The following is a 27,938-nucleotide window of genomic DNA, read 5'->3' as shown; positions in this document are numbered from 1 at the left end:
CACACGGTCAGGAACCCCGTGTGGTCTCGAGAGTGCTGGCGTCTTCTGCCTGCTAGTGGCCCCACACTGTCATTTCACAGCAGCTGGGTGGATCTTTGCATTTGTGTCGGTCCCACAGAGGACACTGGCACTCTGGGCATGGCTGCCCCAGGGGAGGGGAGGCTGGAGCAGCAGAGAGAAGTCAGCAGGTAAATCCCATCTCCCTCCAACTCTCCCAATCCTCCGCACTCTGCTCTCTCACATCTTTCCTTGCAGCAGGTGAGCGGCAGTGTCCTCAGCCATGCCATGGGTGAGGTGTCCCCATATCATTATTTAATCTTTAGGAAAGCCCTGTCAGGAACAGGAGGCTCAGTAAAGTGAAATGATTTGCTCAAAGTCACGCAGCTAGTGAGTGTGGCAATGCCCCATTCCAACTCAGACTGTCTGGATCCAGAGGCTGGTGCTTTTCCTGCTGCAGGAAGGGCTGGGCTCTGTCTGCCAGGAGGTGCAACAGCAGCAAATGAGCCCAGACGACTTTCTCCATCCTTTGGGCTCACCAGAGCCATGTCATGACTGGCTGGACACAAATGGGCCTAGAAGTCCGGCCCAGGGGCACTGGGCAGCCCCATCCCTGCTAGTCCCAGCTGTGGGAAACCCCAAGTCATTACAGAAGACAATCCCCAAGTTCAGGGACCCCAGCCCCCACCAGGTTATTTGGAAGGGAGGAGGAGAGGAGGGAAAGAGGGCAGATCCTGGCCCTCAAGATGCAGCACTTATAGTAGGGCCCAAACACTTCACCATACAGGAAGATGTTCCAGCCCAGTCAGCCCCTGCCACACTGAGAAGGACTGCACTGCTGTTGGAGGGAGGCTAAACTTTCCCCACCTATGGTTATAGGGGCCAAGAGGCAAACTACCCTTCCCATGAATTCCAAATACTCAATTTCCAGTAAAGTCCTTACTTCATGTCATCATAAGTTCTTAGAAACTATTACTTTAAACAAAATAATGTACAGGAGGCCCTTAACGTTGCTTCATTCAAAGTTATTTGAATATATATCAAAGTTATTTTGTTACAACATGAATGAAAAAAATAGATTGGTTTTGTTATACATCCTTTCCCTTAAACTCGTGGTTTCCAAGAAGCTAGTGACAATGTTAAGTGAGGATTTACTGTACAGGTCTCCATAACTGGAAAAAAATGGGCACACTGGAGACAACAGAAGAAGAGAAAAGGCACGGCACTGTTTACACCACAGGTTAGAACCTGGACTCTGGAGCCAGACCACCTGCATTCAAATCCCAAGTCTGGGTGCCTAGGGACTCTGGCCAGAGGCCTAACCTCTGTGGGTGCAGGCATCTCTCCATCTATAATATGGGGAAACAGAGTTGCTGGAGGTTTAAATGGGTGCAGGGGAGCACTTGTAAACAGTTGTTGTGGGTCTGGCCTCCCTGGGCAGACCACTCTCCCTCCCTTAGGACTCCCTCAGACACACCACACAGGACTACAGGGGCAGCAGATGCAGGGCCTGTGCACTCCCGAGACTCAATGGCCGCCACCTGCAGATCTGAGAAGACATGGCTGACTAATGGAAGGCCCCCTCTAAGAGACTGCCGGCCTCAGAACCGGACAGAGGGTTGCACTGGGAATTGGCTACAGAGAAGCCTGTGTGCCTGTCTCTCAGCACAGCGTGGCTTATGAACGCCAGCCTCACCAGCTGGATCGGGGGAGGGGAGGAAGGCAGTCCTGGGAGGCAGGAGCTGGTCTGAGCACATTTTTGCATCTCCAAAACCTACACCTCCAGAAATTACCGCTGTGTGTACCGGGGGCGAGGAATCAGTGATTGTCAGCTGCATGAAACCTCATTTAATCAGAAGGAAGTCTGGCTAGAAAGAGGGAGAGAGCTCCTACGTTCCTACAGGATGCTGTGAGGCCTACATCTCTGGAGAACTTCAGGAAGACCAGGGATCATGACCTGTCCTGGGTGTCAGGAGGTGAAGATGGGGGAACATGGCTTTGCTCTGTCCTGTCCATCACTAGAAGGTGTGTGCATGCGTGTGTGATGGTTGGGTTCTTCACCAAATTATAGACTCTTCCAGCTAAACGAAAGAGACCTCAGAGATCAGACACAAGCACATCCAATAAGGAAAGACCTTCAGAGAACAGTTGGAGGGTTTTCATTTTGAAATCAATCATTGTGACGTCAAACCAAAGGCAATGCATGTGGGATCTGCTCAATAGGCCTTGCTTCTAGGGAACAATGCTGAATCCAGGCCAGCACAGTTACAACAATGGCGCTAAGTAGGGATTCTCACTGTTTGCATGAATAATTTGCTCTATTTATTAGCCTTCAGTCACTGGAGGGACTGAGCTCCTAAGGAGCAGTCACCGTGCACATGGAAGTCCAGGCGCTTGCTTACACGCCAGGTGGGTCCCCATTGTCCCTGGCCTTTGAGCAGGGACTTGGCTGCCAGTGCACATAATTATGTCATTACACGTGTGTGTCTCTCTCTTTCAGGGCTTGGCTCCCATGATGAGGCTTGGGAATTGCCCAAGCTGTGAAGTGACCATTCTAATTCAAATTGTAGAAGTGATATGAAGGAAAGCAGGCAAACGTGCCATGAAATGGAGCCCTGTGCTGACTCCAGGTCTGTGGTGAGGAGAACCACGTGCACAGGACAGGAAGGGCTTAGGAGGCCTGACTTCTGACTCTGCCTCTTACAGCTCTACCACCTTGAGCGAGGGACTTCTCTGAAACTCAGTTTCCTCCTTGAAAAAGGCTGTTGTTAGGATCAGGGGTGTTGATGTTGATGATAACACCTAAGACTTGACAGAGAATGATGACCCAGAGGAAAGAATCTCAATTAGTGGATGTCAAATTGTGGGAGAAGCTGAAGAATAAGACAGCATTTGGTGCAGGAGATCTCAGATGCACAGAAATGACAAGATCCAGTTATCTAATCTGCCCAAGAGAAGCCAGAAGAACAGAACATGTACTCAACACCAACCACATGCTTGGAGTTGCCCACAGCTCTCTGCTTCTCTCCCTCTTACCCGCCCCACCAGCAAAGTCCTCTCGGAGGACAGAAGCCAGCAGTCCTTGGATCCAGTGAGGAATGGGAAGAACTCAGAGGCTGCCTGATCATGGATGAGTCCCTTAAAAATGAGGTGTTAACTCTTCTAGGCCACTTGAAAGCCACAAAGATTGACAAATTCTGGAAGGGGCCCTAGGATGATGGTGTTGTTCCAGTATCATCAGAAAACTTTCCCCACGGACAGTGCCTCCTTCTCAGTGCAGGCCATGGTCTGGTGTGGTGGGAAGAGCAGAAGCCTTGAAGTAGCCCAGGTCTCATCAACACCTGACCAGCTCTTAAAGAAGAAACAGGTTCTGGGGGAGACTGACTTGCCCACGGCCACATCGAGCTTGTGCCTAGCTCAGTCCATCAGTTTCCAGAACTGGCTCTTTCCAGCACGTCAAGCTGTCCTGACCCTGTGTCTCTATACGGGCAAAAAAGCAATTTTCAAAGGAAGGTGAGCAAGCACGCCAGCAGCCAAGCAAGACACTTAGCTATCACACCCTGACACTGGAAGTCAGAAGACCGGCTGAGGATTTGGGCTGGGACCAAAATACGAGGGCAGCCATTTGATCATCTCCCTGGGGAAAGAGCTTCTCAACCTCTGTTTCAGGGGAACCTGTTTTCTCAAGTAGCCTGGGAGCCAATGTGGCCTTCAACCCTCTGGCAGGGACCCAGGGGAGCGAGGGCCAGCAGAACAGGCTGAGTGGCCAGCCAGACCACAGCATGGCTTCCTGCAAGGGCGAGGGGCCCTGCAGCTGACCCGCTAGGGCCCACCAAGCCTGCCAGAGCATCCCCGCTGAGAATGATGGGGCCCAAGCTGTGCCAGAGGCAGGTCATGAGCCAGCCTGCACCCCAGGCCAGCACGTTTAACAAGCCGTCGGCAGTGGAGTGGGGCATAGCCAGGAGCCAGGAGGCAGCGCCGCTTCAGACTTCAAAGCTGGCGAGTGCTCCTGATGGCGTCTGCGTGTTTACACTTGGTTGGGCCGATGCTGCCAGCTCCTGTGGCCCAGCCCTAAGGCCTTCCCTGACCGGCGCCAGTGGGTGCCAGACCCAGGATGGCTGGTACGCCTGGCCTTATCCCACCACTGTGGGAGGGGGACGGCGTCTGCTATCACCCTAGCTGGGAACCCAGGCATCTGCATTTCCAGAGGAAAGTCCAAATAAATAGTACCGATGATACCCACTGTTTACCCAGGGCCCATTCTGTGCCAAGTGGAGTACTCAGCATGTTACATATAGCACATATACCTGCCATGTCCTGGGACCCAACTGCCAGCCAGCTAACATGCTAAGGTTGGGTATTGTCTTTGTCCTGCAGGTGGTGTGGACCTAAAAGAGATTTCTGAGTAAGAGCTGGCAGGACCCCCTTCGTTTTGCAGAAAATTACTAGGGTGGAGCTGCGCATGCTGCCAGGGGCAAAGAGGGCTGTGGTGAGACCCATGAGAAGGTGGTGCCTTGGGGAGGTGAAGAGGGCATCCTGGGGCATGGTAACAGTGAGAAGTTTGCTGTGGAAGCCAGCAGGTATTGCAGAGCACTCACTGTCCTAAGCACCAGACCCTCACCTCCTCCTTCATGTTCACACAGTCCTGAGAAGTCATGATTTTTTACTAGTGGAGAAGCCTGGCTCCATAGGGTGAATGGCTGCCAGACCATTGAGCTCTGCGGCTCCAGACAGACCAGGTGCCCAGAGCCTCAGGGCGAGACTGGGATACAGAAGGGTAGGTGAGAGAGGCTGAGCCTCCCCTCTCTAGGCTGCCCTGGCCGGCCCTGCTCCAAGGATTTCTTTAGCACAGGTGACCTAGAACACCCCCCATAGCCCCCAACCTGTATTACTCCCCCTGCAGGGTGAAGGGCCTAGCTTCGATGGCTGGCCCTGCCTGCCTCTTTAAGCTCCCTGCCCCTGCCCTCCCAGATGCCCAGGGCCAGGCATTGCTTGGCCTCTATGCTTTACAGAAGCAGTCCCTGGACCTGGAATGCCCCTCCTCCACCTTCCTGTTTCCCCCCACGGCCCCTAGTGTCTGAGCAGTGAACCTTCCAGTCTTACAAGATACACTTAAAAGGTCACCACTTTTGTGCTTTTCCGTCACCAGCCTACTTCCTCCCACCTTGGCAGAGTTCCTTGTTTGCTCTCCTAGCCCTCTGCATATTCCTCTGATGCAGGCATGAGCCTCTGTCCTCCACTAGAAAGACCCGGTTTTCTATGAGGCTTTGGATCACTAAAGGAGGAGCAGCTGGTCTGAATCTGCATGTGGCTGAGATGCAAGTAACCTCCTGGGGACAGGACCCAGTGGTTCCAGCCTCAGCTTTTACACATCCTTCACCCCACATCACTTTTGCCAGATCTTTGCATACCTGACATACTATTTACCTAATATATTTCTTTACAACTGCCTGGAAAGGAGACTTTGTATAGTATCCTAAAGAAAGGAGTCACTAACCATAAACAGAGGAAGCTAATGGTAAAAGTACATACAATGCAAAAAAAAACCCCAAAGAATAATCCTAGTTACATACTATTGCTACTAGAAGGCTCTGGAATCTTGGTCTTGTTTTCTATTTGTTAAAAAGCAGGTTAGAATGTAATAGAGGACTGTTAAAGACACCCTTGAACAAATCTAAAGCTTTCTCTGCAAAGTAATCAAAAGATTGAAAGAACATTGAAAAAGAGAAAAATTTTATTACTAAGAGATTCAACATTCTATGATAGTATGAGAAACAGCCTTAACCAAATGAGGAGCAATTTACTAGAATATGTGAAAGAATCAACACACACACACACGCACACACACACGCACACTTTGTATCTCTCTGTCTCTCTCTCATCTGCCTATATCTATATATAACTGCTTTATTTCTAATTTTAGTGGTTCATGATTTTACTTTTTAAAATCTATTAGGGTTTTTCCTCTGTGGCCACAAATACAACTACAATCTAAGTTCCATGTGGGCAGAGATTTTGTCTTTTTTCATTCACTGTTACTTCCCTAGCCCTTAAGACAACACACAGTAGATGTTCTACAAATATTTGTTTAATGTCAACTGCTGAATATTTAGTTTTGTAAATGTTCCACAGGCATAGAAAAAAAAATGTATACTCTATTCAAGGAGTGTAAGAGTTTACATTTATCTAAAAATCAAGCTTATTGATTATATTCTGCCTCTTTGTCCTTACGTCTAGCAGGCCTGATTTTAAAATATGGACTCTGAAGTGCCACCCTATCATAATTCCATTTTTTATCAAGCTGTCCCTAGGTTTTTACTGTTTTGTTTTCATGTTTGATGTGTATAAGTTTATAACCGAGGCTTTTATCATTACATGATGTCCTTCTTTACCTTTGTCAGTATTTTTATTCTTAAATTTCACCTTGTCTGAATTTAATATTACCATTCATACTTACTTTTTGCCCATCTTCTTATTCTTAACCTTTGCTTTCCACTTTAAGTGTATTTCTTATAAACAGCATATAACTAGATTTTGCACTTTAACCCAATCTCTCAGCCTTAGCATTTAAATAGAATTTGGCCATTCACATTTAGTGTAATGACTGATACTTAATGTTGTTCCTTCTGTTATTATTATTATTTATTAACATTGTTCTTTTTTCCTTATTTTTGTTGGTTTAATCAAATTCATTCCAGTTTCTCCTCTGTGAATGTGAAAGTGCTACTACATTTTCATTGCATTGATATAGTTTCTTTCCCTTTCTCTGTACTCAAAATCTTGCACATATTTCTATATTTTTACTTTGAAACAGGATACCAGCTATTTCCCTTACCACCATATGTTCTAGTAGTCTTTCCTAAACCCTCTCCCCAGAAAGATTAGCCATTTAGAACACTTTCACTTCTTTTCTTCTCCCGCTCAGGTGAGACCTCTGGATGTCTCTACCAATCTAAGCTTCCTCTTCTTCTTCTTTTTTTTTTCTTCATTAACCCTTTATTACAAGTCACACTCTTATAGAAGTACATGTGGACTTATGTAAAAAAATCAAATGTATCCAAAAATAAAAAACACAGCACATAAAGTAGTATATGCATCCCAGTGTTAGCAGAGACAGTGGGCACCCAAGAAAAAGCCCAATTCCTAAGGACTGCTGAGAGAGTTTAATGCTTTCAGCTGCAGACAATTATTAGAATTTTCCTCGCAGGATGCTCATTCTATTTCAAGAGCCCTATTAACCATTTATATCAGGGGTTGGAAAACTATAGCCAGAGGGTCAAATTCTTCCTGCTATGTTTCTGTATGGCCTGTGAGCTAAGAAGGGTTTTTATATTTTCTAATGCGTTGGAGAATATCAAAAGAATATTATTTTGTTACATGTGAAAACTATATAAAATTTAAATTTCAATGTTCACAACAAAAGGTTTTATGGGAACACAGTCATGCCCATTTGTTTACATATTGTCTACGGCTGCCTTTGTGTCACAGTGGCAGAGTTGAGTAGCTGAGTCTGAGACCTAATGAGGTGTCAGTAAACTACAGATGGTGGTAACATAGTTACAACTTGCAGCACCTCACCCAGTGACACATTTTATTTATTTATTTTATTACTGGTGCATACCCATCACATGAAAACAAGAAAAGTGGACTTCAAATGTCACACTTTTAAGGCACAGTGGGTATGGATTATTATTTTATCAAATTACATGGCAAAGTACTGTGTTTGTTATTAGTTGTGTTAACAGAATACGAGATACACTGACATCACAATATTCCCAACTCACAGAAAAGCAATGTCATAAAAGAGAAAACTTAAAACAGTATATTTCATCATAGCAGACACGCAAAACAATAAAAAATGAGAATGAGGCTGCAACCAAAGTAGGTTTCCGGGTGGCTCATTTGTTAGCCAAGCAAGGAAAGCCATTTACCAATGGTAAGTTAATTAAATTGTGTTTGATCGAAGCAGCTGAAAGAAGAATCCAGAGAAAATAAGCTTGTTTAAGATTATTAGATTTGGGGCAAGAGCAGTTGCTTAGGTTTGGCCCATGGGCCATAGTTTGCTCTATGTAATACTAATGAGTTAAGCCACAACTGGTAGGGTACCTGACCAGCTTCCAGTGTGAGCCAGTGATGCAGAGCACAGGAAATAAAAACACAGTCTGGAGAGGCTTGGAAATTAGCATCTTCTGTGTTCCAATAACTGTCCTCAGCATCACATATTTACATCACGCTGTTATTTTCTTTCTAGACCTTATTATAACCTGAAAATGTCTAATTTACTGTTCACTACCAGCCTCCCCCATGAAGACAAGAACTTTGTCTATCTTGTTGTATGCACAGTGCCTGGCACAAATGTAGGAGCTCAGTAAACATCTGAATATATGAATGAAGGATGCCTTTATAGGAAATGGGCTCAGAAGGCCTATATGCCTTAAGCCCCCCTGGCGGAAAGTACTCACTCAACACATAGGTATAGTGCCAAGGTCTCCCTTCGTGATGAACTGAGATAGCTCAGAGGCCCAAGCCCAGGTTCTCAGAAGGCTAACTGTGCTTGCAGAGTAGGTGTGCTGGCCTTGCCCCGAATCACAGAGCAAAGGCTGGGTGCTGGCTCACCACGGTGGTGGAGATTCTGCCCAAGAGACTGGATTTCATCTTTTCAAGATTCTCTGATCTCCCAGAAACTTCTTTGAATAGACATGTCCAGAAAGCTGACTAGTAGCTGTGATGTGCCCAGGAATTTTTAGAGTCAGAGAAGCACGGTGGGGAAAGAAGAGCATAGGGCACTTCTCTGGCCCCTGCGCTGGATAACCACACCCATGAGCCTACCTGACTCTTAGCCCCTCCCTCTTCAACCAAAACTGGGTGGCTCCTGATAGGGACCAGGGGGATTGGCTCCTGTGCTTCAAAGAGAAATAATGGAGTCCCAGGGAAAAGAGCGGACCCACGGTCCAGGCATTATTATTTTGACTCTAAGAGCTTAAACATTAATAATGATAAAACAATAAGGATGCAGTAGGAGACAAGCACTTATCTCAGAACCTTATGTGCAATCCCCCATCTCACCTTCATCTAAGCCTGGTGCAGCACTGTGAAAATTCCCACTTAACATGGAAGTCTCACGGTCTGCTCAACTTTTCACACTAGCAGGTGGTAAGGCTGGGAGTAAAGCCCAGGCTTGCACATTGGACCAGTCTGTCAGATAGCCGAGCCCCTGGTCAAGCAAGATGATCTGAAAATCTCTGGGTGATCTGGGGCCTACTCAAAGCAAACAGGGCTGCCCCTTTGGAACAAACTCAGCCAATCGCTCACGAGCTGCAATAGGAACACTACCTTCTGCTTCACCTGATGAGAATTGGCTCTTACATATGAAGCCACAAGCTATGATGGCTCTTTCAAAACAACCTGATGAGGTCAAGACCATCCTTCGAAGGAATGAACAATTGAGATTAAATGGCTGCCCAAGGCGTACAGCTGTTTTGTGGTACAGCAAGGGCTTGAGCCTACTCCGTATGATCTCCAAGTTCAACCTTACCAGGAAGGAAAGTCTCCCACCACGGAGATTCGAGCTTTTCAAGAGAACACAGACTCTTTTGACACACTGGGCAAGAATCTGTCTGACAAAGTGGAAATTTCATGACTCAGAGACCAGCTAGTCCTGAGTTCAAACTCCAGCTTTACTACCCTGTGACCTTGGGCAGGTCACTTCACATTTCTTGGGCTGGTTTCCAGTCTGGCTGCCTTTGGGGAGTGGACCTGGGTTCGTAGGAAGAAAACTTCCTTACACTGAATAATTATTGTCTTGTTTGAAATTTTTTACCATGTGCACATATTACTTTTCCTAAATATTTGCACATAATTTGATTGATTTAATTGGGGAAAAATGTACATAGGAAAAATAATGACCTCTTCCTCAGGGTTATTAAAAGGTTTCAAAATAAAGTATGTAGCTAGTAAAGGTGCATAGTATATGCTTAATCAATAGAGTGGTGACAGAGTGGAGGGAGGCAGGAGGCAGGCTCATTCCTGCCTTGGGGCCCAGAGGAGAGCATGTGGCACAGAAGCTCCAGCCTACAGCCAGCCCCTAGCATTAAGGCAGATGCCCATTCAGCTAGAGCCTCAGGGGGTTGCCAGTTGGGGGAGCTGCTCCTAGCCTGGGCACCCATGCCCTTTCCTCTCTTGTGGAGCCTCAGGAAGGCCCTCTTGTTCGACCAAAGCCCTGGGCTTATAGGATCTCACTTCTGCACACATCCACAGTCACCCTGTGTGGCTGTCCCTGGTTGGAGGAAGGCTGTCTCTGCTCAGGGTTGTCTATGTGGGATTTGGACTCAGCTTCTGTGGACTGCCTACAGTTCTTGTGCTTCCACTTCCAGCCTCCCTGGACTGAGCAGAAAAATGCTGGTGGCCCCAGGGATGCCCCAGGTTGGTGGCAGGACATAGGTCAGCATGTCTCCTGGCCCCTCCCTCAGCCCTTCGGAGGCATGAGTCATTGCGGCCACATGTTTACTTGCTCCTCACAGACCCTCCCTCCCAGTTCTCAAAGGAAATGACTGCTGCACCGCTGTTGACAGGCCTGAGTGGGAGCAATTAGACCCAGGAGCCACACCATTTGGGATATTATTCTCTCATAGTTATTTTATTATAGAATAATTATACTCCAAACACTGCTAATAAATCAGGCTAGACAAACGAGTGACACACACTTTATCACCTTCATCTTCAATCAGCATCTTGGGGCTGGCCTAAGGCTGATGGAGCCCTGAGCAGGCCCCAGCGACCCCAAGGAGCTAAGGGTCCAAGCTCTGGGTCTGGGGAAGGGAGAGGAAGGGGTTGCTCCTCAGTCCCCCACTTGAGGGCAGGTCTAGGTACAGGGGCAGGAAAAGAAGAGGGCCAGGGTGGAGCACCCAGGAAGAACCTAAGACAAGGAGAAAGGGAGGGGAAGGGGCTGCAGTGACAGAGAATCCCAGACGAGAAAACCAGTGGATTTTCTCCCAGAGGAGAAAACCTGTGGACAGAGACCTGGAGCGGAGGGTGGGCGATGGAAGCCCACCATATGTGACACCGTGGATGGGCCAGATGTTGTGCTGGCACCTGCACTAAGCCCAGGGGACCTCATCAGGCTCCTGTGAGGAACTGAGGTGCTTGTTGAAAGCCTCAGGGCAGACCCCTCCTGTTAGGAGCCTGAGCCCCCGACAGTGGGGTTGCCAGCACTCCGTGCTCTTTAAGCCAGTCAAAGCCCAGTCATGTCCCAGTAAACCTACTGCTGATCCGCTTGGGCCCACAGCCAGGGAGCCAGCCACAAGAGATGGTGCGGTTTGGCTGTCCATCCATCCTGCCTTCAAGGCCCGATGGGCATGGATTCCCACTCATCAGTGTGTGGACAGCTGCTGGGGATGGATGCCCCATGGGAGGAGGTGATTCCACTACTGTGGGGGAGACCACCATGTTCTGTCCACCCTAGTGGCAGGCCCATCCCACCCAGCAATGGGCCCAGGTGCTGATGCACCACAGGACCAGCCGAGGGAGGCCCAGGGCCCAGTCAGAGTCTCCTGGGACAGAGCAGGCACCACCCTGAAAGCACAAGGCCAAGGGCCGCCCAGCAAGGCACAGCCAGGGCCTCATCCTACTTCAACTAGACTGGCTCACCTACATGCTTAAGGCCTGCATCCAGCGATGGTGAACTTCAGGCACCCTAGGTAGCCAGGGGCTGGACCTCCCACTGTGTTAGCTTCCTGTACCTTCCTTCCTCTTGCTCTCTGGCACCCTTAGCCCCTTCCCCTCAGTCCACAGGTGAGGAAAGACCTGGCCACCATTAGCCCCTTCCCCTCAGTCCACAGGTGAGGAAAGACCTGGCCTGGCACCACTGATGGGCAGTGTTTCCCTCTGGACATGAGCAGCTTGCCAGGGGCATGTGGGCAGATCCCAGCCAGATGGAAGTACAGTGCCCACCAAGGGCAAGAGAGTGGGGCCTGGTCAGGGCAGCAGGCCAGGGAAGCCAGTGCTAACCGCTGCCATCTGACACTGGCTGTGGGGGAGCCCAGACCTGCTCAGACCCATGGGGGCCACATCTACCATGTAAATAAGTGGGGGTGGGATAGCCAGGTGGGGTTGGGTACAGTGGGGGTCCCCCTGCCCAGGTGCCGGCCCTGGCTCTGTGACTGACCAGCTGAGAGAACTGTGGCCACCTGACCACTCTGGGCATCAGATGCCTTGTCCAGAAACTACAGAGGTTGGCGCCAGAAGGTCTCTGAGGGCCTTTCTGGCTGTCATCACAGATGTCAGGCCATGGATCTCGGCTGCCCGAGCAAGAAGGGAAGGAGTGTGGGGCCAGGCAAGGGCATGCTCACCCGCTCCACGAGGCCATGCTTGTGCTTCAGCTTGTACACCTTCAGCCTGGGCAGAAAGCTGTCGGCGTAGTTCCTGTCCTCTAGCCCGTGGAGCAGGATGCCATGGAAGGCTAGCCGGCACGTGTTGGTGTGAATGTCCGCATCTAGCCTGGAGCCAATCACCAGGCACAGCCGAGGGCAGGTGACGGGCTTCTCAAACTCCACCAGGGCCCACTGCTGCCGAGGACAATGGCCCTCTGTGGCCTGGCCAGCCTTCTTGTCGGCCTCATCATTGTCTGTCACTGCTGGTGTCAAATCCTTGGACAGGTACTGCTCCTGGAAGAGGTATTCTTGAGAGAAGTTGAAAGAGTCCAGTATAGGCTCCTGGTCAAAGTTATCTGGAGCAGGGCTGAAGAACATCAACCGGCCCATGACGGTTTCATGGCCCACTGTAATGTGGAATTTGGCCTTGGTTTGCAAGGGCCCCCGGAAATATGGTATCTTTTCCACAGAGATGAGGGCTGCATGGACAGTGTGCAGGGACTCGGGGGCACACACCAACCCGCGCTCTAGCAGCTTGGGGTCAAACTGGGTGACGCAGATGCCCAGCCGGTCTCCTTGCATGGCTGCAGTGATGGGCATGTGGAACATCTGCATGGACTTCACCTTCTTCACCACCTGATGGGGAGCAAGCAAGAGAGCACATGAAACCAACAAGCCTCAGGGCTGTGGGGAGGAGAGGGGAGCTGCAGCTAGAGAATCCTGTGCTTACCACCACCTGCAGGCACCGTGAGGACAAGCCAAGGGGGGTCTGGGGCCCAGGCACACTCTCCTGGACCAGAGCAGGTACCACACTGAAAGCACAAGGCCGAGGGCCACCAGCAAAGCAGGGCCAGGGCCCCACTCTCCAAGTCTCACTGTTCTTCTGCGGGGAAGGCAGGGGTCATAGCAGCCAAATCCCTGACCACTTAGTTCCCTTCACCCCTGCTCCAATCCAGGCTCCAGTCCCTCCAAGTTCCTCCCTTCCATCAGTCATGCCAGCATTTTCCAGCCCCCTGTCCAGGTTTGCCTGCCTCCTCCCCCGAGAATGGCCTCCCCAGATGCTCAGCTGGCCAAGCTGTGCCCATTTGCCCTCTAAAGCCCGAGACGAACACCACTGCTCTGGAAAGCCTGCCCCAACTCCCAGTGGCGGAACTTGTCTCTGACTCCTTAGTGGTAACCCAGCCCCTCTGAATCCCACAGCCTGCTGCATGGTCACTGTCTATTGTGTATCTGCTGCCTGCTGGCTTGTGGGTAGCCTAGGGCAGGATCTCTCTTCATTCATTCAACACATATTCCCAGAGTGCCTATTGTGTGCCAGGCACTGTTCTAGGGGAAGAAATACAGTGATCTCTGTTTCCAAAGAGCTTAATATCTAGAAACAACAGCAACAACAAAATTACCTATATAGGAAAAATTATATATATTAAGTCAATTCATATCAATATAAAATTAATACATAAATTACATGCATGCAAATATATATTTTTAATATACGATATATATGTAATATATATATATCTGTAATATATATATATCTGTAATATATATATATCTATCTGTAATATATATATATCTGTAATATATATATATCTGTAATATATATAGACAACATATGCTATAAAGAAAACAAGGCCGGGTGATGTGACAGAGAAGGCCTGGGTGGGGTGAAGGTCTCGCAGAAGTGAATTTGAGCTAAGACCTTAGCATAAGAAGCAGGCAGCTGTGTGAAGACCCAAAGAAAGACAGCTCTAAATGGGGGAAGTGATAAGTGCAAGCCCTAAGAGGGCAGTAGCTTGGTGAGTCTGGGAATACACCGAGGCAGGAGGGCTGCAGCAAGGGTGGGGAGGGAGACAGCAGGGAGGGAGGCTGATATGGTTTGGCTGTGTCCCCACCCAAATCTCACCTTGAATTGTAGCTTCCTTAATTCCCATGTGTTGTGGGAGGGACCTGGTGGGAGATAATTGAATTGTAGGGGTGCTTTCCCCCATACTGGTAGTGAATGAGTCTCACTAGATCTGATGGTTTTATAAGGGGAAACCCCTTTAACTTGGCTCTCATTCTCTCTTGCCTGGTGCCATGTAAGACGTGCCTTTCGCCTTCCACCATGATTGTGAAGCCTCCTCAGCCACGTGGAACTGTGAGTCCACTAAACCTCTTTTTTAAAAAAAGTAAATTACCCAGTCTTGGGTATGTCTTTATCAGCAGCGTGAAAACGGACTAATACAGAGGTCAAGGCTCGGGCCCCGCAGTAGAGTGCAAGGCCCGGAAGTCAATGGAGGAGTTTAGGCAAAGGAGTAACCTGATCTTATCTCTGTTTCTAAAATATCACTGACTACTATACTGGGCAGATTTCTGCATTCACAGTTTGTAAATCAGGAACAGACACAGAAAAGTCTCCAATAAAAGTTCGTGAAATGAACGAACACTCCTACCTATGATCCACTGTCTCTAAGATGAGAGGAAACTGTGTTCATGGATTTGAAGCAGAGAAATATGTAATGTATTTCAGAAAACCTGCCATCAAAAACAGTTAAACTACAGAGAATTTCGACACTTAGGTTGCAAGCATCCCCGTCTACCGAGTCGGGGTGTACGAACACTCATTTTCTCCCTGGATAAAGGGCGAGTGTGTTGCTAATGGCCCAGGACCTTTCCTGGAGAGCCATAATACTCCAGGGTTTGTTTAAAGATCATTAACTACCTAACCAGAGGTCAGGGGGCAGAGAAAGTGAGACGCACAGTGTCAAAAGCCACAGCCAAGATCAATCACAAAGAAACAGAAAACATCTCTGAAATGGTCTGAAAAGGCAATAGGAGAATGAGATTTTTGGGAACATTACTCAGAGTCACTGGAGAATATCACCTTACACTAAGCGTCTTCTGCCCAGTGAGGTGGGGCCCAGGTCACAACTCTTCCCTCCCAGGCGCCTGCAGCAGCCTGTGCGGCTTTCTAAAATGTTTCTCTGATAAAGCAATTATTTGTCACCAGCTCCTATGTGGGCTCCCATCATCTACCTCATGGCTTACAAAGCTTGTTATGGTCCTGCCATGAGCAGGAAGATCCTCTGGTCAGCTGGAATTCTATGAGGACTCCCTGTGATGGGTGGGGGTTTCCTGGTACCCCCTTCACCGCTCCACAAGGCAATCTGCTGAAAAGCCTTGCTCACAGGGCTGAGCCCCCGCTCCTTAGCTCAGCCACCACGAAGCCTCCACCACGCAGCCCAACTCCACAGCCTTTTCGGCCCCACATTCTCCCCAACCCTGAAACCATAGCCAAGGGACTCTTGAATGATTCCTTGTAAACGCTGTGCTTCTGAATGTCTCTGTACTCTGCCCCTGAGGCTGCTCCCTGGGATTTCTTCCACTGGCAAATTCCCATTCATCCCTAACCCCTGCTCCCACAGACCTCCTAGAAGGGCTTCCCTGATAACTCCAGACACAGCTGACCACTGGAACCTGACTCACTGTTTGGTTACCACTACTTTACAGGTCAGCCCCTGCCTCTGTGTGCTGACAGATTTAAATTATATACGAAACATCTATGAGCTCATTGCCCCTTCTGCCCCTGAACTACATTATCGATAACTCATACCTACCTGTGTGGTCCTCCCCACTCAGCATTCCCACCTGCCCCATCGGGAGGGAGCCGCTGCCTTGAATTTGGCACACAGCATTCCCTTTCTTTTTATACACACGTGTGTATGATTGTGTAGAGGCTCACTACATATGTAGTACACATTCCTAATCAGTAATTTGCTTTGTTGTATAAGTTTCTGAACTGTATGAATGAGGCATCGTGCCAGTTATGATACTAAAAATCTGCGCACATAGTGTGTGCACCTGCAGCTCATTTGCTGCCGATGCCATCTGCCGCACCTTGTGTATTTAGCACAACCTGGACTCCTGTTGATGTGCACTGGGGGGTGTTTCCAGTTCTTTGCTGGAAAATGCTGCAATGAATTTCTTCTGTCACAAGGATCCTGTATGGGCACATGTGCAAGGGCTTCTCAAGGACACAGTTCCTGGAGTTGAACTGCTGGATATCAGGGTGAATGGGTGTTCAACTTTGCTAGGTAGATAAATCAACTTCTACCAACAAGGCCCAAGACACCCCATTGATACACGTCTGCTCCAACATTTGGCACTGCCAGATTTCTTAATTTTGGTCTATCAAATATGCATCTCTTCCCTTCTAAATCCCGAGACAAGGACTGTGCTCTCCCTATGCTGCATCCTCAGTGCCCAGCACAGGAGCTGCTGAGAAACCTGATTGTGACAGGTCTAGATAAATGCCCAGCCCCTCTGAAGAGAGTGACTGCATCAGGTTCTGGAAGAGAAATGCCTCTTGTGGCAAAATCATACCTGGCAAAGCACCGAGCTGAGATTCCAGACCTGCCGGGGCTTGAGCGAGATCCTTGTGTTTATGAGCCTTCCTGTGAGAAAGGGCGGCCAGGGGCCTCATGCTGCCCTGAAGCCCCTTCCCCCTCCTCCTCCCCATCAAGCTGAACGCCAAGCAGGCTTTATTCAAAGCATGTTCTCTTTTCAACAGGGCTTGTGTTCTCAGAACTGAAATCATAAAGAATGCCTTACCAGGGCACCATGAAGAGCACAAAGATAAATAACTGTGCAAATCAAGATTTTAAGGGCCTAGACAGGAAATTGTGAAGCAGATAAAGATGGGGACAGGGCAGCATGGCACTCCTGTGGGTTCTCACAGGCGCATGCAGACAGCATTGCCACACGGGGTGGTCAGTGAGCCCACGCTCACAGGGACGCTTCAAAACAGAAGACCCATTTAGAACACCAGAGATAAAGAAAAGTAGATAATTTTACCAACTTAAGAATGAGAAAAACAGGCTTTCCTTTCAGTCATTTATCTTCTAGTCAATTTTGAGGGCCTCTCTCCATCTACTGAATAACTCACTCCTCAAACATTCGCTAATGTCCATGGGGCACAGCTGAGGTGGCGCGCGCACATTCTCTCAACACGTGGGTAGCAACCTCCTCTTGGGACCAGGCCCAGGCTCTGGAATGCCAGCAGGATGAGCAAAACAGATCATTTTAGACAGTTGGGTTCTATAAAGTCTGCTGTCTTCTAGAGAAGAAAGACGTTAATTAGATCACCAATGAACACATGAGGAATTATGAAACTGTGGGAGGTACTGTGAGAAAAAAGGATGAGGCCCTATGAGAGCGAACAACTGGGAGACCTAATTCATTGTGGGTAGTCAGGGAGGACTTCCCTGAGGAGGTGGCATTGGAGCCAAGACCAGATGGGTAACGAACCACCCACAGGGATTCCAGGCAGAGGGAAGAGCAGAGCAGGCCTAAGGCACTGGGCAGGGGAAGATCCAGGCCCCCAGTGGAACTGTGGGTGGCAGGGCTGGCTGAGGTGGGGTGGTCCAGGGAGACAGCAGGTTGGAGACATGGGCCAGCCACCGTTGCCAGGGGACAAAGCACCAGGAAGCCACCAGTGGTGGGGCGCAGGGGATGGCAGAGGAATGACCCTGCCAGTTTGCCGTTTTAAAAGATGCAAACTGGCTACACAATTTGGGGAACAGATTCAGGGGAGGTGGAGAAGTAAGAAAGGAAACATGGAAATTAGCAAGGAAGATACTCAGAGTTCAAGACATATTTTGGTGGTGACAGACTAGATGTGGGGACAAGGAGAGACTGGTGTGCAAAGAACAGCTGATGTGTAAAGAACAGCTCCCAGGTTTCTAGTTTGAGGATCTGCCTCATGCTAGGTGGGAGCAGGGAGGAGCCAGCTTCAGGGGAGGGGAGCTGGGAGTTCTGCAAGTAGGAGCTGTCTCTGAGGCTGCCAGAGAGACACAGACATCTGAGTTCCAGGGGAGGTGGAGACTGGAGCTGGGAGCATACATACTTACACCCAACTGCCTCTTTGAATGGCTGATAGGCATCCCAGCTTACTATGCCCAGAACCTAAAGTCTCCTTCAGCCTTCTGCTTCTCCAGGGCAACGCTCTGATGTCAGGGGAAAAGCCAGGGCTTCCACCCACCTGGACTCTCCTTGTCCTCTTGTAGCCGTAACCAGCCATCAGGAGATAGGGTCGGCTCTACCTTCCAAGTAGGTCCAGTGCCTGACCCCTTCCTGTCCCTGCACTGCCTGCCCTGGTCCCAGCCTCACCTGGCTTGGATTGTTGCCCTCTCCCCCACAGCCTGTTCTTCGAAGAGCCTGTTCTCCCCCACAGCCTGTTCTTCCTGTTCTTGGAAAAATACAGATGATGTGACCCTGGGGTTTGCCTCCAGGCTCTCCAATGGCCTCCCATCTCACTCTGTAAAAGCTGAAGTCCTTTCCAGGACTCACAATGCCACACAGCCCCCGTGACGTTTCTGACTTTATTTGCTGTGACCCCGACCCACTGTTCACATCCCTTCAGTCATGTGGGCCTTGCTTCCCATTCCCTGAATGTGCCAGGCATGCTCCCACCTCAGGGCCTCTGCACCTGCAGTTCCTCTCTTCCTCACTTCCTTCCCATACCTGCTTGGATGCCACTGTATCAGAGCCCCTCCTCAGCCACCCAGCAAGAGACAGGCACTGGCCTATCCCTGTCACTCTCTAGCACCTTGCCCACTTGGTTTTTCATCATAGAGCTCCCCACCACTTGGCATCCCTTTGTTCACTGGCTGTCACTCCCGCACTGGAATGGAACCTCCATGAGGACCAGGCTTTGCTTTGTTTTTTTTTCCATTTCTATCTGCAGTGCTTAGCGCCATGCCTGGAATGTGGGAGGCCTCAATGCAAGTGGGAAGAGTAACTGAAAAGAGCCAAGCCACATGGGCCCTCTCTTGGGGAGCTCCTCCTGGGCCCAAGCTCCACATCCACAGTTGCAGGAACAGGGTGTTCCGGGGGCTGGCCAGGCCCTCAGAGGATCCACGAAACCCCAAGGGTAGAGTCTACCAAATGGGAGGATAGGGCTGGGGCCTGCTGCCCAGGGGCCCCCAGTGTCCCAGGCGGGGTACGCAGTGAGAAGGGCAGCAGAGAAGGCTGGGAGGTGGAATGGGGAGAGGTGCTGCTGCCCTATATCACCATGGTGGCCTCTGGGAGGTCCGTTCCCTGAGCCCAGCTCCCCAGAGGGCATGGGTGGTTGCAGAGGCTCTCCCTCACATCCTTCCCATCCCTCCAGCACCAAGCACTTCTGGGGAAGGAGGGAGGGAGGAACATATCAAACAAGCAAACACTTTTTTAAAACTCAAGTTCATGCTTGCTAAGCAGTTTGGTCCTTTTTGATGAACAAAGAAGCTCTGCCATCCTCTGGGTCAGTTATTCTTCATAAAAAACCCCACAGGCAGGTCAATATTTTGACATTCAATTTTATGGATGAAGAAACAGAGGTTTTTGATATCTCCAAGGTCACAAAACAAATAGGCTGAGACTTGGGACGATAAACGCTGGGACTGCAAGGCAGGCCTGATGTTCCACGGCCTCAGCTCTGACAGTCGAGCAGAACCACACCCCGCCCTGCCAGGCTCGGGCTCAGCCAGTCAGGGTGCTGGCGGCAGGCAGCAGGCAGCTGTGGCTCCTGAGTGATTGAACATGTAGAGCCCACACAGCCTGAGCCCAAAAAGATGGCTCCTGGGGCAGAAACAGAGAGGGAAGACTCAAGACAAGGGACTCCACGCCACCACCGTGACTCTCACATCAATGCCAACGGGCAAGTAAGATGAGCCCCCTTTCTCAGGTGACAAAGCAAAGCCCAGGAGAGTCAGGCCTGCCTCGAGACTCAGATGTGGCAGAGGCAGGTTCAGTCTAGGCCGTCTCACCTGGAAGCTCATGCCGGCAGCTACCCTGAGGAAGGTCAGCAGCAGCCCTCCCCTGCTGGACTAGCCCATGGAGTTTTCAGAGCTAACTCTCAGCTGCATCCCTCCCTCCCAGCCTCCCATGTTTCCTGTTTTTGGGCAGCACAATATGCCCAGTTTGCTGATCAAGTGGATGAGAGAACAAATGAACACCCCCTTCTGACTGCTCCCAGACCCAATGAGCTCGATACTCCTTCTGGCTTTTCGACTGTCTTTCAACTTAGTTTTCTGGTGTTTTGAGGATTCTGCATGGTAGTGTGCCCAGCATGATCTGGTTTCCCTTTACCATGCACTTTCTGAGGCTACTGAAAACGTCCAGCAGGAACAGTTTGAGGTGGAGTCATCCTGTGCTCATCTCTGTTCTCCACAGCATCTGGCATGAAATAGTAGGCACTCAACTGACGTGCATATGAGCTGCATTATGTTACCACGGGGCCGATACAGAAGATGGAGAAAGAGTTGGATACCTATGATGGGGAAAATCTTTACACACCTCATTCCATTCACTTCTAATGATAGTGGCTAATAATGATCTCACTTTACAGACAAGGAAATTGAAGCCCCCAGAGGTTAAGACATTTATTCAAAGCATGCAATCTGCCTGTCATTAAAGCACATATTCTCTTCCTACATCACACCAGAAAAACACACTCCACCACGGAAGTCCAAGATGAAACACAATTCAGCACAGTGATGTCACTAACATGGGCACTCCTTCTGTCAGGTAAGAAATGGACAGCCCACACCATCACAACAAACTGTAGGGGAACAGCAGTGTTGGGGGGGGTCCCTCCAGCATTTTACAGAATCAACAGATGCTTGAGTGAAGCAGGTAACAGACTTGTGCTTAGCAGCCTTTCTAATGTGCAGAGATTTTGTAATAATGTACTAGCTATAATAAGATTGGACCTCTATTATCCATTTTGTTCCACTAATGAGCCTGGAAGCTCCTGGTTGTGCCAAGGGCTAGGGTTGGGACCTTGCAACCTCATCATTACTTAATAAAATGTAAATCGGAGAGGAAAAGAAACACACAAGGTTTGACACTAATAAGCTTACAGCAGGATCAGTTACTTCAATTCAAAGAGGTTCAGACTGGAGGGGAAAAATGAAATAAGCTTTTAAAGATCAGTCTAGGTTTGGCTCCATCAGACCTAACCAATTTTGTTTAATAAGGTTCAATTTGGCTGCTCTTATTTCTCCCTCTTCTTTGACCTAGGCTGGGTACAGATAAGACATTTTCCCCCGCCTAATGCATTTAATCACATCTCACACACAAGAAGTCAAACCTGGGGCTGTGCATGAGGACAGAGCAGTGTGGGCCCTGGAGACTGCCAGCGCCGCCCCGTGGGTTGAGATCCCAGCTCCCCGGCACCACCTCTGGGGCTGCGAGAGGGAACCTCAGATCACCTGTTCAAGACCAGCCTGGCCAACATGGTGAAACCCCATCTCTACAGAAGTATAAAAATTAGCCAGGCATTATGGTGGGTGCCTGTAATTCCAGCTACTCGGGATGCTGGGGTGGGAGAATCACTTGAACCCAGGAGGTGGAGGTTGCAGAGACCCGATATTGCGCCATTGCACTCCCACCTGGGCGACACAGCGAGACTCCGTCTCAAAAATAAAAAGTGCTCAATGGAGCACTTTGGATTTTGGATTTCTGGATTTCAGAAGCTCAACCTGTTAAGTATATCATGCTAATTTTCCAAAATCCAAAACAATCTGAAATCGAAACACTTCTGGTCCCAAGCATTTCCGATAAGGGACATTCAACTTGTATAGACTTATTAGTGTATACAGTGGCACCATGTTTGTAGTTAATTTACTACTTGCCTCCCTCCTGCAGCAATATATTGGTGACATCTATTCATATTTGTGTGTGTGTATATACATATATATACTACCATACACATGTATGTGTATATACATGTGTATATATATACACACATATATGCAGCTGTCAAAAAACATACAATAACATATATATGGTATTCTTTTTTGACAGCTGTATAGTATTTCTTTATATGTCATTTATCCATACCCTTAATGGACATGTGAGTTGCTATTTATACTACTAGAATGATTTCACAGTGGCCATTTCTTTATACATCAAATTGTGTGTGTGTATATATATATATATATGGTTTTTCTAGTATAGATATCTGGATGAGAAACTGTGGTGCTGTGGGACACAGTTTCAGTTTTACTAGATCTTGTAGATTTTTCTCTAAAGTGGCTGGTTACACTTCCACCAGCAGTACAAGAAATAACCTCTTCCCCACACCCTCCCCAGCACCTGAGGCTGCAGGCTTTTACATTTTTGCAGTCTAATAGATAAGGTGTGCTGACCCATTGCTATCTTAGTGTGCAGTTTCCAATTACCAGGAACAAGTCCCTCCTAGAAGGGGTCTCTGGAGTCTCTCCAACATCTAGTGTCCCACCCACAACTCCTAGGGGTAGCAAAGTGCATGTACCTCAGCCAGTATGTGAGCCAGGTGCTCAGTGATGCACACAACTCTTTAGGAAGGGGAGAGGCACGGAGGAGAAGAGGAGAAAGGAAGTGGGATGCATTGAGGAAGGAGAGGGAAGAGGAGAGATGCACTGAGGATGTGGGGAAGAGGGGAGATGCACTGAGGAAGTGGGGAAGAGGGGAGATGCACTGAGGAAGGGGAGGGAAGAGGGGAGATGCATTTAGGAAGAGGGGAAGAGGGAAGATGCACTGAGGAAGGGGAGGGACAAGGGGAGATGCACTGAGGAAGGGGAGGGAAGGGGGGAGATGCACTGAGGAAGGGGGAAGAGGGGAGATGCATTGAAGAAGGGGGGAACGGGAGATACAATGAGGAAGGGCAGAAGAGGGGAGATGCACTGAGGAAGGGGGGAAGAGGGCAGATGCATTGAGGAAGGGGGGAAGAGGGGAGATGCACTGAGGAAGGGGGAAGAGGGGAGATGCACTGAGGAAGGGGGGAAGAGGGGAGATGCACTGGGGAAGGGGGAAGAGGGGAGATGCACTGAGGAAGGAGGGAAGAGGGGAGATGCATTGAGGAAGTGGGGAAGAGGGGAGATGCACTCAGGAAGGGGGAAGAGGAGAGATGCACTGAGGAAGGGGGGAAGAGGGGAGATGCACTGAGGAAGCAGGGAAGAGGTGGAGGAGGTCTAGGCACCCTGCTATCCTGCACATCGGGCTCTCCTCCTGGGCTCTGCTGCCTTTGGAAACCCTTCCAGACATGGGTTCCTGGCAGCCCCTAAGACACTGCTCTGCCCACCTGGCCTGATCCTTTAGGGCCCCTCCACATGATGGGGAGTTGTGCTGGGCAGGAGTCTCTTCTATCCAAAGATCCCATGAGGCCTCAGACAAAATACCAACTGTCCACTGGGGAGGGCACCAGGAAGACCAGTGCTCAGGGATTCCTGCATAGCCATGAGACAGGCTGCTGGGCGCAGTCACCTACAGGTCAGAGATGGGGAGGAGCTCTGACTGTCTGTCCATCTGATCCCTGCCCCTGCCCCCTTGTGCCCAGGGTGGGCTCGGATTCCCAAGCATCAGTAATGCCCTTGCACACAGCGTGGCTAGTGTTACCCGGAGCCCCACGGGAACACTGCTGCCCTGCCCAGCTCTCCTCATCCCTGTGGCACCCTGTACCCAGCTGAATCCCACTCACTCTGAGACCTCAGTGGTCCCCCGACCAGCTCACAAAACCTGCTCTGAGTCTCCAGGCAGACCAGGACGCTCCTTAAGCTCCGTAACCCGTTAGCATCTGTCTAGTGTGTGCCTGTGCGCTCTGTTGTTTCCTGGATGTCTCCCCCGCCGGGCAGACAGCCCCAGGTAGACAGGCTGGGTTTATTTTGCTCACCACTGATCCTCAGCACAGTGCCTGCCACATGGGGCACACTCTGGGAGGAAGAGAATGATCTGGCTTTCTACCATGTGGCCCAGCCACGGCCCCTGCCCATCTGTGGCGACCTTACAAACAAACCCTCGTGATTAACCTCCCAGTCACTGCAACGATGGAAAACCATAAAAGTGACAAGGGGCCTACTAGGGAGCTTCACCAGGGAGCTTTACGCTCCTCCTCCCAGCCACCCCAAGTATTTGTCATCCCATAAAACTTTAAATGAATTACAGCAATGCTGGATTCTTCTGTTTTCTATACAACTGGGACTTTGTTTTTAATGACATCCCTGGGCTTTTTAGGGGATAAGGAATCCTTGGGAGGTAAGCCAAGGGATCCAGCTCTGTTTTCAGGGCTGAGCCAGAAAAGCCATCACCGCCATGGAGCAGTGAACAGGACCTCACCTGTGGGCCCTGGGCCTGAGCAAAAAGCCCAGGTGGGTCTGGGTCTTAAAGGAATGGATCTAAGGTGGATAGAAAGATCCCCACAGTTCCAGGGCTACCCTGTCCTTCAACCAGGTTTATGAAAGCCTGGCACCGGCCATGTCCCTCCTATGTGTGGCTCCCATAGCTCCCGCCCCTCAGGGCAGGCTGCTGGATGGGCACACAGGCCTGTGGCCATCTGGCTGAGCACTCCTCAGCACTGCCCTCAGCACCCTATGCTTGGGCCAAGTCCAACTCATGGCCTAGATGCCTGATGGTGCCTCCCAGCCCTGTGCCTAGGCAGAGCTGGCTTCCTGACTGCCAGGCCCCTCCTCATCCTTCCAGCCTTACTCCAGCTAGAGCAGGCCATGCTGCCTGCCCACTTCGGCCCCCACAGCCCCCACCACTTGACCCCCACTTTATCTCCGACACTTGCTATGTAGCCATCCCTTTAGCTCCTGCCTCCTGTCCAGACTGAGAACATCAGCAGGGGTGGGGGGTGGGGCTGGGTGGCACTAATCTCCGTCCTTGGCACAGAGGAGCATGCTCAGGAACGTCCGTCAGACTCAACTGATGATCCCCTGCACCCCAGTGCAGCTGTGCGGGGCAACATCACTTGGACTCACACCCTGCAGGAGCACCGGCCTGTGGCTGCTGGCACCAGAGCATCAGCAAGGCCAGACAAGGGTATGACCAGCAAGCCAAGGGCAGAGACAGGGGCCCCAGGGAAGCTGCCCAGCAGCTGAGCCTGGGCCTCGCTCTCCCTCCGTGGGTGCTGGAGGGGGAGCGGTTGAAGGCATTTGGGTCCATGACAGTAATGATAAGAAGAAATAGGGAAGAAGAAAAGAGAATGATCACTGTGACAGTGAGCGAGGAGGGTGAGAGGGAGGTGCCAAGGATCACACTGGGACTCAGTCATCCAACTAAGCTGCCACTGCGAGCCTCCTGAGACACAGGGTATCCCATTCCAAACCCAAATCCCAGGGACTGAGGTGGCTGCAAAAGGGGGCTGCTAGGTCTGGGATGTATTTTCAAATTCAACCTGCCACTATTTCTTGAGGTGGATCAAAGAAAAAAAGAATGCCATCTACATTGTTAATCCCTGTAAAATGGCGAGGCACTCTCACCTGGCACGGTGCTGTGGGGCCTCGGTGGACACTGGATATAAGGCTCGGAGCCCCCAAGAGGCCAGCCCCACCCCCTGAGGGGCAGTTCCTACGTGGCACCAATATGGCATAAAAGCCCTTGTAATCCAAGGGATGTAAAGCAGTGATGACCCTAAGAACTGACTTTCTCTCTAGGTTTATTCTTTTGCTCATAATTTCTGTTTATTACAACTTTAGCCTTACAGACAAGAAACTACAACAGCTTTATGACATTCCATTGTTATCCTTATAACTTGCTGGAAGGGCAGGCATGCAATGGGCTTACGGCCCACTCCTTGGTCCTGGGGTGCACCAGGGCATCTAATTTGCACCCCACACCCCATCCCATGGCCTGGACCTTGCCCACCTGCATTCTGACATCTGGACGGCGCATGTGGCTTGAGGCATGGGCACCTTCTACTCCACAAGATGGCTGTTAGACTGTGATTCTGTTTAGAGCCAGAATCACCCCTGCACTCACCTCCCACCCCATTTAGGCCTGGCCCACTTCTGTGGGTGCCCACTGTCAGCAGTGAGCATGCTGGACTTGGGGCCAGATTCACTGAGGTTGGAGCTGTGGCTCCAGCTCTGAGCTGTGGGCAAGTTCTGTAACTTCTAGACTTCAGTGTCCTCACCAGTAGACGAAGGGTACCAGGTCCTAGCCACAGGGATTCTGTGAAAATTGAAGGAGGCAGCATGTGCCTAGGGTCTCCCTGAGCCCTTGTATGTACCAGGTCCTCAGTGAACTGCGGTGGCCCCCAGCCCTTGTTCACAGTTCAAGCCTCAGCCTTTGGCTCCTTCCTCATGGGCACCATTCCCATAGCCCACAAGCCAACAAATCCCGGAGTTCGCCTGCCTCACATCCACAGTCTCTTTCTGGTCACTGGGCCTCACTTCTTGCTCAGACACCCATAGCAGCCGCCCCCTCCTCCATGTACTCCCAGGCCACTTCCCTAGTATAGAGCCCGGGTCAGGCTAGGTCCTCAATGAAACCTGCCAGGGCTCCAGGTGCCCTGGTGCTCACCCCTGGCCTTCCTCCTGCATCTGTACAGTGCTCTCCAAAGCTCTAGGCTGGTCTCCCAGCACACTCCCTGCCTCTGCCCTGCTGTTTATCCATGTGGAATGCCCTCCTGCACATCTTTCCCAGCACTCATTCTTCAAGGCCCATCTCCCTTATTCCTTCCACTGGCTTTAATTCAACATGCTCATGTAGCACCTACTCCATGGCAGGCCACGTGCTGGCCTTGGCATGTGGAAGCCATGGCCCTTGTCCTCCAAACTCCAGACTCACTGGGGAGACAGATGTATAAAGTATATTTAGAATACGATGTGGTGAGTACTATGAGGGAGGCTGCAGAGAGGAGGATATCTGAATTGGGTCTGGAATGACAATGACATACAAATGAGATCGGGAGAGAGGGGGACAACCTTGTGTTGGGGGGGGAATGGGAAAAGTACAGGGAGGTGCCAGGGCAGGTCTGAGGCAGAGTTCTTGATACCTCCCGGGAGAGCCCTGTGCAGGTGTACACAAGAAGATGGTCAGTGCAGCACAGGGAATAATCACAAAGACAGGGCAGCAGTCTGAAAGTCCATCAGTGGGGACATGGCGATGTGTGACATGAGGTGTCCACACTGATAAGCACATGTGGAGGGCAGGCAGTATGGTAGCTCTGTGTGTAGTGATGAGGCAAGGTCTCTGAGAATCCATGTGGGGCATGGCCAGAAAAGTGCAAACACTGCTCAGAATATGACACCACACATTTACACAACAGTGCTGTACATTTCTGTGAGCACAGTGCATAGAAAAGGGTTTGGAAGGTTAAACCCAAAAGAATTAACAGGATCTCCTCTAGATGAGAGGCCAGGATGGGGTGTGATGCAACAGGCCTTTTCCCTTAACTGAAAGGTTTCAGTTTTGCTACAGGAAATTCATGAACTGGTTGTGTGATTAAAACTTAACTATTTAAGAATAAAAAGACAGATTTTCTAGTCAATTAAATGTAATAGAATCCAGTTCCAATCAGTTTACTTAATACAGACTGACAGTCTACTCTGAGGCAGACTCTGGGGGAAGCCAGCCCTGGGCTGAGAGGAGGAAATGGAGGGGTCAGGTGCTGGGAGGAAGAGAAGCACTTCTGAGCCTCCCGGCTAGGTCTGTCACACTGCTGGCTTGAGTCTCGCCTTCCCCAGCAACACCTGGAAGCCACCACCATAGGATGAGGAGCCAGAATGCCCAACCCACATGAGAAAATCGAGGTGCCCCTTGCTGAGTTAACTGGCCCAGGATGGGAGACTA

The 27,938-nt window shown here is 50.1% G+C and overlaps 1 protein-coding gene and 1 long non-coding RNA gene across 5 annotated transcripts in view; both read right to left on the bottom strand.

The window, feature by feature from the left end:
* The window catches only part of EEFSEC (eukaryotic elongation factor, selenocysteine-tRNA specific), a 265,744-nt gene that overhangs the window by 63,801 nt on the left and 174,005 nt on the right, over window positions 1-27,938 (bottom strand). For all 4 annotated transcript variants that reach the window (XM_055259113.2, XM_063630221.1, XM_055259114.2 and 1 more), the window contains exon 5: window positions 12,345-13,001. In XM_055259113.2, the coding sequence (XP_055115088.1) occupies window positions 12,345-13,001 (657 nt within the window). The remainder of the gene's footprint in view (window positions 1-12,344; window positions 13,002-27,938) is intronic.
* On the bottom strand, window positions 10,606-11,891 carry LOC134735421 (uncharacterized). The gene is made up of 2 exons (XR_010118517.1): window positions 11,847-11,891; window positions 10,606-11,799 (listed from the first exon to the last, which is right to left on the bottom strand). It is a non-coding gene; the product is annotated as an uncharacterized lncRNA (long non-coding RNA).

Source organism: Symphalangus syndactylus, chromosome 21 (genome assembly GCF_028878055.3).
Source record: "Symphalangus syndactylus isolate Jambi chromosome 21, NHGRI_mSymSyn1-v2.1_pri, whole genome shotgun sequence".
NCBI classification, from domain to species: Eukaryota; Metazoa; Chordata; class Mammalia; order Primates; family Hylobatidae; genus Symphalangus; species Symphalangus syndactylus.
The sequence above is the reverse complement of the archived record's forward strand: the minus strand, read 5'-3'. Positions and strand labels throughout refer to the sequence as shown.